The sequence below is a fragment of the Amphibalanus amphitrite genome, unplaced genomic scaffold (genome assembly GCF_019059575.1).
Source record: "Amphibalanus amphitrite isolate SeventyFive unplaced genomic scaffold, NRLGWU_Aamphi_draft 000316F_arrow, whole genome shotgun sequence".
Classification (NCBI taxonomy): Eukaryota; Metazoa; Arthropoda; class Thecostraca; order Balanomorpha; family Balanidae; genus Amphibalanus; species Amphibalanus amphitrite.
The window spans coordinates 288,180-305,636 of record NW_024881811.1 but is presented as its reverse complement, the minus strand read 5'-3'; the positions used below and the strand labels follow the sequence as shown (position 1 = coordinate 305,636).

Here is a 17,457-nt window from a genome sequence, read left to right as displayed (position 1 = left end):
TGCCCTTGTTAGGCCTGTGGTGCCCCTGGCAGGCCTCTGGTGCCCTTGCTAGGCCGCTGGTGCCCCTGGCAGGCCTCTGGTGCCCTTGCTAGGCCGCAAAGCAGCATATACCACCGCGTGCTACAAAACATTTTAGTCAAACATTTAACGGACGTTCGAAAGCCTGATGACGTCATCAGATTCCCGTAATGGTTAAGAGATAGGGACCACGCTGGCCCTGCAAGTAAAGGGAAGAAATCTCTTGAACGCCATAAAGCTGCGGGGGTTGCGACCAGGATAAATGGTGGTTTCTGAGCCTGGCCGCAAACTTGGCTATCTCAACTCAAAACTAATGTTAAGGTGGGAGGGTCCCTTTAACATTACGCCTATGGACGATGCATGGAAAGAATTAGTGATGTCAATTACGGAAAATTGGAATACCGATACGATACCAAACCAAATACCAACCAAAACCACGGGAAAATACCGAAACCAAACCAACTTGGGAAAATGAGGGAAATACCAACTTTTTACCGATTTCTTAGCCTCTTATACATTAGTGAGGGCTTATGATACCAACAAAATACCAAACACATTACGATTGAAATACCAAATACCAAGTTGGTATCGGTTTGGTATCGGTATACCAAAAAGTTGGTATCCGATTGACATCTCTAGAAAGAATCGATAAATTGTTATGGCTTGCCCCCCCCCCAAACCTCTGAGCTGGATCCGCCTCTGCGCACGGCCGTGAAGATGTTAGCAGGTGGTTAGCAGCAATATTTGATGACATCACACAGTTTGACGACGCCATGGTTTGTTGATGTTTCCATGGAAACCCAATTTGACCAGTGGCGGATCCAAGGGTGGGGGTCACATGGGTCATGGCCCCCCCCCCCTTGAGGCCCGAGGGCCCAAAGACCTGCCAGGGGCACCACCGGCCTATCAGGGGTATCACAGTCCTGACAGGGGCACCACAGGACCGCCAGGGGCACCACCGGCCTAGCAGGGACACCACGGGCCTGGTGCCCCTGGGCCCTGACAGGACTGTAACGCCCCTGAAAAGCCTGAAGTGTCCCCGGCAGGCACGTGGTGCCCCTGACAGGCCTGAAGCGCCCCTGCAAGGCCGGTGGTGCCCCTGGCAGGCCTGTGGTGTCCATGGCAGGCCTGTGGTGCCCTTGCTAGGCCTCTGGTGCCCCTGACAGGCTTGTAATGCCCCTGGAAGGACTGTGGTGCCCCTGGGCCCTGACAAGCCTGAGGTGCCCCTGACAGGCCAGTGGTGCCCTTGCTAGGCCTGTGGTGCCCCGGGCAGGCCTCTGGTGCCCCTGACAGGCTTGCGGTGCCCTTGGAAGGACTGTGGTGTCCCTGGGCCCTGACAAGCCTGAGGTGCCCCTGACAGGCCCGTGGTGCCCTTGTTAGGCCTGTGGTGCCCCTGGCAGGCCTCTGGTGCCCTTGCTAGGCCGCTGGTGCCCCTGGCAGGCCTCTGGTGCCCTTGCTAGGCCGCTGGTACCCCTGCGCCCGGAGAGGACTGGTGCCCCTGAAAAGTCTGAAGTGCCCCTCGGCAGGCCCGTGGTGCCCCTGACAGGCCCAAGGTGCCTCTGCGAGGCCGGTGGTGCCCCTGGCAGGTCTGTGGTGCCCCTGGCAGGTCTGTGGCGCCCCTGGCAGACCTGTGTTGACTGGTGCCCCTGCTAGGTCGCTGGTGCCCCTCACAGACCTGTGGTGCCCCTGGGCCTTGACAAGCCTGAGATGCCTGGCTATGACAGGCTCGTGGTGCCCCTGATAGACCAGTGGTGCCCTTGCTAGGCCTGTAGTGCCCCTGGCAGGCCTCTGGTGCCCCTGCTACCCCTGCGCCCGGAGAGGACTATGGTGCCCCTGAAAAGCCTGAAGTGCCTCTCGACAGGCCCGTGGTGCCCCTGGGCCCTGGCAGGCCCAAGTTACCCCTGCGAGGTCGGTGGTGCTCCTGGCAGGCCTCTGGTGCCCCTGGCAGGTCTGTGGTGTCCCTGGCAGGCCTGTGTTGACTGGTGCCCCTGCTAGGCCGCTGGTGCCCCTCACAGGCCTGCGGTGCCCCTGGAAGGACTGTGGTGCCCCTGCCCCTAGGGGTGCTCATGGGCCCAACAGGCCCGTTGTGCCCCTGACAGGCCTGTCGTGTATACTTGCTAGACCTGTGGTGCCCCTGCTTCCTGGCAGGCCTGTGGTGCCCCTGGCGGGCCTGTGGCGCCCCTACAAGGCCGTAGGTGCCCCTGACAGGTTTGTGGTGTCCCTGGAAGGACTTTGGTGCCCCTGACAAGCCTGAAGTGTCAAGGACAGACCCTTTAGACGCCAGGGTCAAGTTCGTCGGACTGACAACGATTTGCTTACCTGATAACGTTCCTGGTAAGTACTCACTGCTCAGCGTCCACAACATATATACACATAGCACATTCATATATACTTGCTTACAATTGGTAAATGTGGTTGTGGCTAAGAGTTAAGATACTGACTAAAAATAAAAAATAAAAAGAAAAAAAAACTGAAAATGGGGGCACCAGCAAAATGAAGTGGACGAAATCCGTTGAGTTTTTAATTTTGGGTATAGGTAGGGGCACCACTTCGATTCATGACCCTCCCCTTGGAGTTTTCCTGGATCCGCCCCTGAATTTGACACGTGTGATAGCAGCGTGCTGCTATCACCGGTGAAACAGGGCCAGGATGTTCCGTACCGATATAAAGTTCAGAGCTACGAACTTTTTTGCAGATTCTGCGTGATTGCGTGATATGACTGAGACAGTTGTTGGCGCACTTGGTGGCGCACTGTATGAATCCAAGTGACGTAATTAATAATTGTTTCTTTAATTTACATGTGGTTTTGATGTTTTATTATCCAAATAAATTTATTATTAATAAAATGGTATAGAAAATAGCAAACTAAAGCGTTTGTTGCGAAAACATTTATTATTTGTTATTATTACGTCAGCATACAATAATTCACGGAAATTCTGAGAAATCGCAGAAACCGATGTCACGGAGTCTCGCAATCACGGATCTGCAGATCACGCACGTAATTTCCTGGACGGTCACGCTAGCTCAGCCTTTACAATACAAGGTATGGCGGATTGAAAGAGACGCGCCAAAAAATGTAAGCAGTACCGTGGTTTGAAAATGTCATTATTTTTATTATTTTGTTGATGGTTTTTCCAATTTCGGTTAACCCTCGCCCATGTAGGGGGGGGGGGCTGGTGCAACCCCCCCTGAGGTTTTTCTTAGATACACGCCGAACCGTTTCAGATAGCCTGCTCAAATTTTCAGTACCCTTTGGGGCATCCTTTGCGCAACTTTTGGTAATTTTTTTTTGTCAAGGTCATGTCAGGTCACGGAGTTATGACGTCATAAAGGGAACAACCTCCGGCCAGATTTACGCTAAATTGGAGATTGCTTCACATTGGGGGCATTCCACGATAGATCGTACCACTTTTTTCCAATTTGACACCCTCATCTCTCGGATTTTAACAATAATTTGTCTAAGGGGTAATCAGGGGCTCTGAATTCTCCTGTAACAATTTCAGGCTTATCAGATGAGTGGTTTTTGAGTTATAGTGTATAACATGTTTTAGATCTTGCGTTGCAGCCCCAAGTTTGGCGGGCTGTAACTCTAAGACGAATAATCCAAATGCCAAATGCTATACGACATTGAACTTGCATTGAAACAAAGAATTATATGCATTTTTAAAATTTTGAAATATATACTATTTTTGATATATAACACCTCGAGTTTCCTTTCATTTGCATTTTTATGCCTTTGGGACCAAATTTTTTTGAATTTTTATTTACTTAAAAACATCTTTGGGTCATTTTTAAGTAGCATGCAAAAATTTAGGAAGGTGTTCTTTCTATAAATGTACTTATTTTGCGTCACCGTAATGGTCTCGAATTGTGATTTCGGAAGAGAGCCTACAAATGGTGTGGTAAAGCTGCCTAGTGACATCACTGGTTACTGAAAGTTCAATTGAAGTAATTTTTGCCTCACTTTTGCATTGTTGACCTTGCGTGACGTCATTTGTACGTCACTAGGGTCATAAGAGTTTTTCGTCAATAACTCTCGATCAAATTGAGCTAGAGAGACGGGAAAGCTACCAATGGACTCGGGAAGACCTTGCGAATCGAATGATGTGCAATATGATCTCATTCATCCAGCTTCGTGGCCTGACCCGACTGTTAACCATCTCTGTAGCGGCGCTGTTTGTCCAGCGCCGCGCTGGTTGGCTTTGCCGCGGACTCGGGCGGTCACGTGATGCCCGGGGGCTGGCTGCCGGCTGGGCCGCCCGGTTGGGGAGTGGAGCCAAATACACGGCAGTGTGCTGACCCGAGATCAGCGACTTAAGCTGACCTCACCAGAACAAACAGTATACCATTCGACGCGCCGGAGCTAGGCAAACACAAAGATGCTAAAATCGCGGCTCTACGACAATTTGTTGCGAAGTTATCTATCAAAAACCGGACCCGTAATTTGGGTCACTTGAAATGACTTCAGAGGTTACCAATCAACCCGAGACCTTAAAATAAGGTATCATTCGATGCATCTTGTAACGGCGCACATGCTCGTTTTTTCCGCAATGTTCTAGCTCCATTAGAGGCGAAACGGCGAGCTGGGGTCGTACCAACCCCCGGAAACCCATTTTGTATACATTTATATGAGGATCTTATAGAAAGAACACCTTTCTAATTTTTTGCATGTCGATTTTAAAGGACCTGTAGTTTATTTTAAAGAAATAAAAATGGCAAAAATTTTGGTCCCAAGGGCCATTATAGACAATTTAAAAATATACTACGCCTTTTTTCAATATGTAAAGCTTTTCTTTCCAATTTTAAAAATACTGTATTAATCTTTGATTCATCGTTAGTTCAAAGCTGTTTACCGTTTGTTGCTTGCTTAGCTCGTTTTTGAGTTATAGCTCATCAAACTCACCCTTACAATCTGAAGTTTAGAAAATATTATGCAATGTAACTCAAAAAGTTTTCATCTGAGAAGTCTGATATTTTGGCAGGTGTTTTTGGAGCCTACGATTACCCCTTGTACCAATTTTCATTCAAATCTGAGAGATGAGGGTGACGGGCCTGGTACGATCTATCGTGGAATGCCCCATTGGTATAAGTGCCGACTGACCTGACTCATTGATGGATTGTTAGAATCACAACTGGCTGATTTGACATTGGCACAATGTCCGTTGACATTTTGAAGGTCACTTAAGGTCAAGGTAAGGTCAGTGACCTCGGTTGACCTGTAATGACTTCTTGCACTTGTATGCCTTTTCGGGGTATTTTGATGCCCTGAATTCGAATTTACTATCCATTTCAGGCATCGTCGGTTGTTTCTTGTAGTTCATTTTGGGTCAGGGTCAGGTCAGTGACGTCACACGCCTGACGTGACCCAATGCACAAATGACCTTGCAGACTTCCGATGCTCCCAACGCATCATTTTTAGAGTTATGCCATCGAAATACACACCAAACGATAGAGAATTGATCAAGGAACACGATAGTGAAGGTTTCAAGTCGATATCTCTTACCGTTTTGCCGCAATCGGCGCGGAAATCTGAAAAAGTTAGATTTTTTCGAAAATTTGACCTTTGACCGGTCATAAGTAGGTCAAATGTTGACCTAGGACCAAAAAATATACCACCAATTGCGAGATCTCGTTGAGAGCAATCCGTTGGTCTTTTCCGCTAAGCTCTACGACGCTCCGTTTTCAAACGCCAGGGGGGGGGGGGGGTCGCACCAACCCCCCCCCCCCTGCATGGGCGAAGGTGGCAAAACACCGTTTACGGGCGAGGGTTAAATTATAATTTAAAAATTTAATAATAAAAAAGTAGTCACATTGCAAACGCTAGGTCACATCGCATACTTGGTGACGTCAGTCAGGGTCCCCGCAGCAGTGACGTCAGTCAGGGTGCCATCAGCGGTGACGTCAGTCAGGCTCCCCGCAGCGGTGACGTCAGTCAGGGTGCCATCAGCGGTCACGTCAGTCAGGGTGCCATCAGTGGTGACGTCAGTCAGGGTGCCATCATCAGCGGTGACGTCAGTGAGGGTGCCCACTCGCCGCAGCGCGCGGTGACGTAGCAGGCCGTGACGGCCGCAGCGCGCGGTGACGTAGCAGGCCGTGACGGCCGCAGCGCGCGGTGACGTAGCAGGCCGTGACGGCCGCCGGGGCGGTGACGTAGCAGGCCGTGACGGCCGCCGGGGCGGTGACGCAGCAGGCCGTGACGGCCGCCGGGGCGGTGAGGCAGCAGACCGTGACGGCCGCCGGGGCCTGCCCGGTCCGAGGTAACGGGTCGCCGGCTGCTCAGCTGCGCCGTCAGCCGAGCCCCGCCGCACCGCTCGGCCGGGGATCAGTCACTGCTGCCCGTCTGACGCGGCGGCCGGCTCCCACAGCGTGTGTGGCACACAGTGGTGTGGAGTGGATAGGTGTGGAGTGGATAGGTGTGGAGAGGAGTGGACAGGAGAGGAGATGAATCTGACCTGCGAGCGGTGCCCAACCGAATGAAAGTGAGACGAAATGTGGAAAACCTGAACGCTGTAGCCGGGCACAGGGCCGGGCGGCGTGTCTGAGCCGGGCGGTGTTATTGAGCCGGGCGGTGTGTCTGATTTCCGAGCCAGGTGGTGTGTCTGAGCCGGTTGGGGTGTCTGGGCCGGACGGTGTGTCTGGGCCGGGCAGTGTGTCTGAGCCGGGCAGTGTGTCTGAGCCGGGATGTGTCTGAGACGGGCGGTGTGTCTGAGCCGGGATGTGTCTGAGACGGGCGGTGTGTCTGATTTCCGAGCCAGGTGGTGTGTCTGAGCCGGTTGGGGTGTCTGGGCCGGACGGTGTGTCTGGGCCGGGCAGTGTGTCTGAGCCGGGCAGTGTGTCTGAGCCGGGATGTGTCTGAGACGGGCGGTGTGTCTGAGACGGGCGGTGTGTCTGAGCCGGGCAGTGTGTCTGAGCCGGGGTGTATCTGAGCCGGGCGGTGTGTCTGATTTCTGAGTCGGGTGGTGTGCCTGAGCCGGTTGGGGTGTGCCTGAGCCGGTTGGGGTGTGTCTGAGCCGGGCGGTATGTTTTAAGCGGGCAGTGTTTTCGCCGGGCACTGGGCATTGTTTTAGCCAGGCGGTGTGTTTTAGCCTGGCTCGCGCTGGTGTGGTTGGTTCGGTGTATGCAGAGTTGCAGATCAGGTCGGCGGCCTGTCAGGTCAGTCGGCGAGCCAGTCCTGACCTCGCTGGAGACCTGCTGGGACGCCAGACCTGCTGGCTGGTGACCTGGGCCCTGTTTCACCAAGTGCGGTAAACTCAATTTGCGCTGATAACTTTTTTTTACACCCGAGCCCCAATAAGAACATCCAGTTAGCACCAATTTCGTAGGTAAATGCAAGTGTAACACACTCGAGGAGGTCTCGCACTACCAACACCACGATTCATGGTCATTCTGGAGTGTTGTGAAATGATGCTTGCTGTTAAGCTGTACATGACCCCTCCCGTTTTTCTATTCTAATATATCTTATAAACCACTAAGCGTAGGGGAGGTTGGGGTAATTTGGCCCCTTTTTTAAAGAAAACGATGTAGTTTAAAATTGGCGACACATTTCTGCATTTTCTCAACGCTGGCAGGTGTCGCATTCATTTTACTTCACTGGATAGTGAACTTGAAATGATAGAGTAATTATTATATTGTAATTGTGACGCATTACAAAGGTGTGCAAGGCGGCCAAATTGCCGCACTAGCAAGGTGTTAATTTGGTTTTTAAGGTGTTAATTTGGCCGGGGGTGTGGGACAATTTGGCCGGTGTTAATTAGTTTGAGGCTGGGATGTTTTGTTATAGGCGAGTCAGCTTCACATTCAGCAATGACGTGTGTCCTACGACGCATTTGACGCATTTCTGAGGTTGACTCAGCGGTCACGTTACAGGGGTCGAAAATACAAAATAGCGGCTCTAGATGCGATCACAGATTTTTACGAATAGCTTTTGAAGTAATCAAGCTAGGTCGAAACTAAAAGTAGCATCGTAATTCTCTCGTCAGTCCGCATCGAAACATATACGTGTTGAACTCGAGAGGTCAAGGTCAAAGGTTGACTTCAGGTCACGCTACCTCAAGTCGCTTGACCTCAAGGTCACGTGATTACAAGGTCAGCATGTATATCATTTGATGCGCCTTGACGAGCTGAACACAATGAGACTATTTGCGCGGCTGTATCTTTTTCTGTTAGGATTTATTAGCGAAAAAAACGTTTGGTCAGTCACATGCCCTTACATCTGTCCAATAGGAAATAAGGCATGAAGGTAGTCAAAGTTGGTCATGAATTATGTCATTTATGGTATAATTGACCATGACAACTCGACCGTCCCAGCAAAGCGACCCTGAGCACACCGGCCAAGTCGCCCCGCTATTCCCGGCCAAATAACACCACATTGATATTCTGAAAATTGTTGTCTAGGTATAATATAAAGTCGTCATGGCTGTACGGAACTAAATGAAATTGCTCTTGGAACCGCTGAACACCCCCCCCCCCCCCCCCCAGAATGGCGCTATAATGTCAGAATTCGTTTACAGCCCAAATACTACATGTTATACAACTTTTTATGCGGAAGTAAAAGCTGCCATTTTCGAATGAAATTCACGTTTTATTTATTTTGAAGAAAACTATGAGGGGAAAGCTTTGACATATGTCCTCGAGTTAGTTCTACCATAGTTATTTATTACACTATGGTTCTACCCATGACAAAGGAATAGAGACTAGAGTTATTTCATTAACTTTTATCAGATATTGTACTGGGGGGGGGGGGCAATTTACACCACCGGCCAAATTACCCCAACTTCCCCTACCTATCAACACGAAACTTGCAATAGCTGCATAAATTTGACACAAGTGTCAAATTTAAGGTAAGGGTAATAGGTAAGTTTACCTATTGTCAAAATCACAAGTTTGTAGCTACCATATGTCGGCCGGAAATGACGTCAGAGTGACGTCATATTGGGCGATTTCGATGCAAAACATTGAGCTACGGCGATCGCTCTCAAGAGCTCATTTTTTAAGCTAGATCCAATTTCTTTACATGAGGGGACTCACAGTACACCGGGAAGTCGGTTTTGGCGACATCGCTCACTCCTGAGGGCTGACTGGAAAGAGGATAAACTTGCAGTGATTGAGTCCCGACAAATCATCGGTGTCACTTACTGACTGTGCGTCCAGTTAGCGACAGACATTGGCTACAGACTAGTCGACTTCAATCACCCTCAATCGTCGCGAATGGTCACGTGCCGACTAAATACCGAGACCTACCCGTATCGGAGGCCTCTATGTTGCGGCGTTAGCCGTCTTTTTAGGAAGTGGACTTTCTAGCAAAAACTATTTTGTCTAGAGAAATTAGTTACTGTGGAGCATATTGCTACCAGCCATGGTGACCGCATAAGCTCAGTTACGAGCCAAGTTCAGCGTGTCTTTAACCCGCGCCCCGCTGGGCTATTCAGCCATACGCGCCCTGCTGGGGGGGGGGGGGGGGCAGATTCTGCCCCCCCTGTCTAACTTCCAAACCGATGGTCGTAGAAAGACGGGGAAAACGGTAATCGAAAGCTCTCAACAAGGCGGATCTTTAGAGCCCAATTTTTTTTGCTTAACTAGGTCAGAGGTCAGGTCAAGGTCAGGTCAAGGGTACAACATGCAAGTTTCTACAGTATCGGCCTTGCACCGTAGTTGCCGAAGAATGGACTGAGACTGATTGCCCAAAACGTGTTCTTAGACTACCAAGACAATATTCGTTGCATACAATGTCATTCAAAGTTCAAGGTCAAGGTCAGGTCAGGTCAGGTCAGGTCACCAAAAACAAAATATGGAAAAGGGCATGTGCGACACATGTTTTATGGGTCATTTTACGCATAGAATTCAATAGGCACACTCAATAAGTGATATGGACCACCTCTGGATGAATTTCAGGTCGAGGTCAGGTCAAGGTCAGGTCAAGTGAGGTCAAATTTTGAAGTTGGTTGTTAAGGCCTAAAAAGGTGTCTATCTGATACAGTTTTTCACGGCGAATCGAATGGTGCTATTTTTGTTTCCGTACGAGGTCTAGAACTTAAAAAAAATCATTTTTCAAAATTTTTGTGTGTCATGACGTCATAAAATTTTGAATAACTCCCACATTTTTGAAACGATTCTTCTAAAAATTGGTATGTAGGTGCACACAGACAACTTCTCTGACATATATTCCGGTTTTTTCGATACACTCAAAATTTTGGATTTTATAATTATTTTTCCAAAAAAGTCAGTGTTTTGAAAAATTTTGGTCCAAAATCCAAAATTTTCAAAAAACTGAGATAGCCATTTGATAGACAAAGTAGAATCACGTATTATCTTTTTTGTTACGTCTTGATTCCTTTAAAAATGAAGATGTTAGCGGCGTTTGAAATTTTGCCGTTTTTTAGGCGAAAATGGCGAACATGACGTCACTAAAACGTCAATTTCTCAAAAAATTTCCGACGGATTTCGCTCAAATTTTCAGGGAACGTGTCAAATTGATGTATGATAAGGTACTGAAAGTTTGGCGTCGCTGGCGTAACGCGTTTAGAAGTTATTGGCGAAAAACGGGAGGGGGGGGCAGATTCTGCCCCCCCCCCCCAGCGGGGCGCGGGTTAAGCAAGAGAGCCTATAAACGTAAAATTTAGGTGAGAACGAACCTATGGGACACCCTGTATATGATAGATCTGGCATGTGGAAAGTCACCTGAGTGGATGATGACCTGTGGCATCGCAATAGAGGTCAGCCTCGACCAATCAGAAAACAATTCGTGAATCGTAAGGAATGGCATGTTAAATTGTGAATATTCGAGTCTATATAAAGACGTGTCATATAATATACCTATATGCAACCACAGAAACCGCCTTGACCATTTTTTCGACCTATGACGTCACAGGAAGGTCAAATAAGGTCAAATTGTACCGGTTTACAACAAAAAACATTTTTCACGTTTAAGTGACTTTTCTCACGTAAAGGATCATATTAAGCCAGGAAGAGGTTGATAAGTATCATAAATGTTACCTACTCCTCACTGATTTCAAGCACAAATACCGAAAATATTGTGACGTCATAATAACAGTCACTACTTTCTCAGTCATTCAAATGGCTATATGTCTGGCAGTTTTAGAGATATTTGGTTAATTTTTGCATGTTCTACCCTGTGGTTGACTACTTTTGATACATCCAGGCGACCGTCCTGGCACGTGCCACGTGAAAAGCCAAGCTGGTGTTCAAGCAGTTCCACAGAATTAGCGCTTTTGGGAGGCCTATATCTCGGCAACTGCTTAGATGATTGACTTGCGGTAATTTTTGTAGGGTAGCTGCATCCCTTCTACCAAAAATAGGATACTCTCGATGCATGTGGGTCACCCCCAGTGCACGTGCAAAATACAACAATAAGAGGTGTCAAATTTGTTCCCATTTTAATAGCTCGGTAATTACGGGGGCAATTTCGCTGAAACTTGGCATACAGGTAGGCACCCACCAGGCAATGCATTCCCATGTGTTGCGACTTGGGTGCTACTGCACGTGCGCCCGTGCAGGGGGCGTTTCCAGATCTCGAAAACGGCTGGACCGATTGCGCTCAAATTTGGTACACGGTTGGAGACCAGTTAGTAGGGTGCCGTGCAAAAGTCACTTTGGACCCCGTTTGCACGTGCGCACGTGCAGAATGCCGCTTCCAGATCTCAGAAACGGCTGGGCCAATTGCGTTCAAATTTGGTACACCGCTAGCAACCGGTTAGAAGAGTGCTTTGCACAAGCCCGTTGGAAGTACCTTCCGCCCTTCCGCACGTGCAGGGCTCACTATCTCGCTCGCTCGTTCTTCGCCCAAAAGGCGTTTTACTGTATACATTGTCGTCGTAAATATCACACAGACCCTAAACCAATCAAAGATTACTGCCGGATACATAACGCATAAATGACTTTACCCACCATTCTCAGAGATGATTATCCTGCATTACTACAACCTCTCTTCTCTTTTCTTTTTAAAACGGATCTTCTTCGCAGTCTTTAGGTTCACTGGTTTCTTCATTCAGTTTATTTAACTCAACATGTAAACACACCGGTGTGAAATGGTCCAACGGACCGAAGCACCTAACCAACAAAAAAGAAAAAAGAAAAAAGAGCGCCCGCAGTCCCTCCGTTCCGTCGTTTCCATCCTCAGGATACTGAAATCCTTCTCCACGACGCAACTCCCACTCCAGGCTGGACAGGCACCTTCCTATCTCATGCGGGCTGCTCCCTTGGAGTGGCACCGCTGCTACCGAGGGAGCGCAGCCCGTAGCCAGGTGCAGAGAGTGCTTGGGGGGCTGGTCGGCCTGTCCATTCGGACGGACTCCGCCCGTCGACTCTTTAGGGTGTCTGTCCAAATCAATGTCTCCCCCTAATTCCGATCATCCTGCCGGCTCTGCAGTGCAACCGAAAGGGCCTCAAAAACGGGCGCCGCCGTTTTTGGCACACCTGTTCGTGCATCTTTTCCGCACATGTTGTGAAAATTTCAGACCCAGGTCACCTTAGGTCAGGTCACCAGGTCACGCAAAGTGACCTCACCTCAGAAAAAAAAGAATGCTCGTCCTAGCTACACCGATTGATCGATTGCCTTGAAACTTTGAGCGATTGCTTGGAGTAACATTATCTATAAAATGTATATCTCGGAATTTTAATATCGGTGACCTAAGGTCAGGTCAATTTTGCGGCCTCTCCAAAGTCAATGTGAGAAAATTGAAAAGCGTCTGTTTTGCACGAACGCTATTCTAGACACTCTCAAACATCGAGATGTAGGTAAAATTGACACACTGAACCGGAAAATGGCAACTGTGACCCCTCGTTATGTCCCCGAGGTCATCTCAGGTCACGAACAGAATCTAACAATTTTTCGCTAATAACTTCTGATAGAGACGTGCTAGAGCGCTGAAAACACCTTAGATGTGTTCGGCTCGACGTGGCGGATCGATTGATATGCAACGTGACCTTTTCCGGTCAGGTCATGACCTTGACCTGAGGTCAAATTTTCAAGTTGACCTTTCAAAGTCCAATTATAGTTCATTCGACGCGTCTCGACGAGAGGAACACGATGCTGGCAAAAGTAATGTCATGGCTCTTTTGAGTCAAAAGTTATTGCCGATAAAACGCTTTTCGTAAAAACGGCTATTTTTGAAGTTTTTGCCCTCTGGAGGCTAAACCGTTGACCTGAGGTCAAATCTGAGAACATTACTCAGAAAGGTCTGTAAAAGGGCTATCGAATGCGCTTTTCCGCGGCGCTGTAGCTCTATCGGTTCCCGAGATAGCCGCTGGCAGTTTTCAAAATGTTGAAATAGTCAACAATTTACCTTTAGTGACCTCTGGTGACCTGACCTTTGACCTGACCCAAAAAATGACCGATGTGTTTTCGTCCTTATTTTGGACGTTCTTTCGATTGCCGCCTACCGCGTGTCGCTACGTGGCCCAGGAGCCGATTTAGAAGGGGGGGGGGGTGTGTTCAGACACCCCCCGCCCGGCGCGGAATCTCAGAGCACCGGCCCGGCGCGGGTTAATTTACCGCACTTGGTGAGATTGGGCCCAGGGCCCTATCTTACCAAGTGCGGTAAACCCAATTTTAGGGTCGTTTTTTGCAGTTACGTAGTGGGGTAGTTTGGTAGTTTACCTCAAACTGAGTTAACCGCACTTGGTGAAACTGGGCCCTGGCGAGTGGAGACCTGACTGGTCGGCCGCCGTCCAGTGCTGAGACCAATGCAGTTCTACTTCTGACACCCGAACAGAATCAGCGCCGATAACGACGCGACTAATCTGAAAATGGAGCCGCCCAAAGCTGAAACTCTACATTGGTTCTAATGCGAAGAATTACGATAGCGTTGCTAGGGGCGTGCCCAGACCCGGCTCGATTACCCAGCTATCGAGCGGTGGGCCCGACTGCCGCGCCTGAAACCAGCACCGAGACCACTGGCCGCGGCAAACCAGCGCCGAGACTACTGCCCGCGGCAAACCAGCACCGAGACCACTGCCCGCGGCAAACCAGCACTGAGACCACTGCCAGCGGCAAACCAGCACTGAGGCTCGACGTGCAGCTTGAGTCTCCCACCCAGATCGGCGCTCGGCAGAGGCACCGGAGCGGCGCGCGGCCGGGGTATAACCGGAGCGGCGCGCGGCCGGGGTATAAGCGGAGCGCTCGGCCGTACCGGAGCGGCGCGCGGCCGAGGTATAACCGGAGCACTCGGCCGTACCGGAGCGAGCCCACGCGGTGAGCCGTGCCGGCCGGTCAGCCGCGCCGGAAACTATGTCGGCAGCTGGGGCCGGCTGGCCCCCGACCGACAGGCTGGAAATCATGATCAACCTCACGCCCGAAGCGCAGATTCTGCTGAATCCGTTCTCGTGGGCCGGGGCGCTGAACGCTCTGCTCATCAGGCAGTTCGGCTTCACGCTGGCCGACCTGGTGGCCTTTCTGGTGCTGTCGTTTGTCTTCTGGAAGGTGAGCCGCCCAACTGCACTCAGTGGGCTTCTGCTGAGCCAAGTGGGCTCCACTGAACTCAGTGGACCCAACTGAGCTAAGTGGACCCAGCTAAGCCCAGTGTACCCAATTGAACTCAGTGGGCTAAACTGAGCTAAGTGGGCTCAACTGATCTCAGTGGACCCAACTCAACTCAGTGGGCTTAACTGAACTCAGTGGACCCAGCGGCTATCTGGTACACGTTTGGTGCACATCTGGTGTAGATTAGGTGCAGATTTCACTAGATTTGGTCAAATTAGGTTCAGTGTGTCTCTTAGCAGCTATCAGGTAGGGCTGCTCTAATTGCTTATATGCCTGCTTTGTCATATTATCAGAGAGCATCATCGGTTAAAACACTGAAATAAATTCATAAAATGAAGATATTTGCTGTAAAAGAGATTAGGTGCAGATTTGGTCAAATTAGGTGCAGACGCCGGATAGTCCGTCGTGAAAACGGCTAAAATGCGTTCTAACCGTTCGACGGCACTCCTAGCCGTTTGACCTGGAGAGGTCAACAAAGGTCATAGGCCCCATATTGGCACAGCGGATTGCGGCCCATCCAGTAGAGCTAAAGCGCTGAAACTGACACAGAAAGACTCACCTGAACTGAAGCCCCAGTAAACATGTCGACGTCGGCCCAACGTCGGTCCAGCCTTGGCCCGACGTCGGCTGGACGGCGGGAACGTCCGCATATACTATACTGACGTCCAGGCGAGGTTCGACCGACGTCGGGCCGAGATCGTTTGCCGAGATTGAGCCGAGATGACGGTGGGACCGACGTCGGCCGGACATCTCCCTGCTGTCAACCCGACGCTCAGCCGAGGTATATACAGCCGACGCAGGACCGACGCCCAGCCGACGTCCAGCCGACATCCAACCGACCTCCCCCCGCTGTCAACCCGACATCCCCTCGCTATCACCACTCATCCCGACTTCCAGCCATGGTGTGTCAGAAGCAGGCGCGCACACAGGATTTTCAATGGGAGGGGCACGACCCGCGAACTGGCCCCCCTCCCTCCCATGCCGAAGGCCCCCCAAAAAATGCGGACTATGGAGTTATGTTGAGTATCCATGACAGGTTGGATGATGATGTAAATAATAAATCAAATTATTACAAATGCATTCAAATATATTCAAAAAGACACACAAAGCTTTCGGTTCATGGAACCTTGATCACTGTGCAAATGAGTATAACAATCGCTGTAACTGGAGTTATACCGGGTGTCCCAAAAGTAAGGTCATGATTTAAAACTTAAATATCTCGAGAAGTAAGAGTCCGAATCACTTCCAATTTTAACACGTGCAAGGTACATCCATAAAATTATTTTCTTGCATGCTTAAACCATTTTTGATCATAACTACACCGAGCAGTAGGCATAAAACTGAGAAGGTCGAAATTCAACTCTTAGAGGGGGTCCGTCATTAAAACAAAGGGTAAATACCGCCCAGTTTTCGGCCCTAAGCAGACCCTATCAGCTCGCCCTATCTCTGAACTCATGCATAGTTTCGCCTCAACCGGTAAAACGTCAGAAAAAAGGATAATGTACGCACAGGGCATGTATACTTAGCCACCTGTGCTTCGAGGTCCTGAGGACGACAGCGGGAATCGGGTGACAATAAATCAAGAGAGTGGCCGAGAGTCCTCCCAGTGGTTCTTCCACTCTTCGCAACGCGGCTGTGCCGACACCATCAGCCAGCAGTGGTTTCAGCAGGATGGAGACTATGCTTGCACCGTCCTGAAGATCATGCATTGTCTCCGAGAGTGGATGTGAGATCCCGTAATTTTCAGTCAGGGCAACGCCATTGAATGGCCTCCGCGGTCACCTGACGTTACACCTTCATATTTTTATTCTCTGGATACACAACAGAAAGATTGTATTTTAGGACAACCCAACGAGCCGGGAAGAACTAAAGGATGATCCCTTCGAGCAAACATAGGCGGCATCTCACCAGAGAATCGCTCCAGAATAGTGGAGGAAGTCAAACGTAGTCTATTCATGCACGCGGCCCGAAATGGTAGCCATGTAGAAAAGCAGCAAATGTGGGGCTACGAGCCAATGTATTGACTCATATGTATGTCAGAATAAAATTTTATAAAATGCTCTTTCATATGATGTCCTATTTATATCTATCCATCGCGTATTTTTGGCAGTGTGGCCAAAACAAATGATGACCTTACTTTTGGGACACTCGGTATGTATGGAGTTATATTTCGGTTGGTTTGAAGCTTGAGTTTTTTTGTCAATGCATGTAAAGCAATTAACTCGGTACCAGCTTAATTTTCAAAACAATATTTTTGACGCTGGCATGTTTTATTCAAATGCGACTCAAAGTCGGTACATACCTATATATACCCAATCATCTAAGTTATTACGTAAAAATTCAATTAATGGGCATTTTTGCAAGTCCCTCGGAAATCAACCCCAGGTAATGACTAACTGCCAGCCGGCCGACCGGCCCCGGGTGGCACAGTGACCGGCCCCCCGGTCACTGTTTGGCCCGGATGTGTAGGAGCGGGAGTAGCACTCTTTTTTGACGTATATTCGCATATTTTTTTTAGGCATATCGACATGAAATGTCATTAGGTATATCTGATACGATGCAAGATCACAGACCAGAGATCGTGCTTATAACTTATGTCTTATAATCAATGTTTAACCGATGAATCAAATCAACAGGACTATGTACGATGTACGTGAGACACGTACCCAGGATCTCGCCCAAGAGGGGGCCAACTGCTCTTGAAGGGACCCGCGAGTCACCCGGGGACCCGGGGTCAGCCCAGACAGGGACGTATCCAGGACCTTTCGATGGGAGGGGGCACGGTGGGTCAGGTCCCACTGGCAGACGGGCCTCTTTAAAACGGTCTTTGCCCTGAGAAAATTGGAAAATTGGCAAGCAAAAATATCATTTATACTCAAGGAGCGTGCCTAATGTGCATTGTATTTTACGAGCGAGCGAAGCGAGCGAGCTCCTCAGAGTCA

General features: G+C 49.5%; 1 protein-coding gene across 3 annotated transcripts in view; it reads left to right on the top strand.

Moving 5' to 3' along the window:
• The first annotated feature begins 6,314 nt into the window (after nucleotides 1–6,314).
• The window catches only part of LOC122388279, a 48,422-nt gene continuing 37,279 nt past the window's right edge, over nucleotides 6,315–17,457 (top strand). Inside the window, exons 1-3 of one of the 3 annotated variants that reach the window (XM_043379213.1) lie at nucleotides 6,408–6,497; nucleotides 13,749–14,113; nucleotides 14,186–14,455. In XM_043379213.1, coding sequence (XP_043235148.1) covers nucleotides 14,264–14,455 — 192 coding nt within the window. In that variant the 5' untranslated portion in view covers nucleotides 6,408–6,497; nucleotides 13,749–14,113; nucleotides 14,186–14,263. Of the gene's footprint in view, nucleotides 6,498–13,748; nucleotides 14,456–17,457 lie in introns of all 3 variants that reach the window. The other 2 variants (XM_043379211.1, XM_043379212.1) reach the window with 2 other exon arrangements.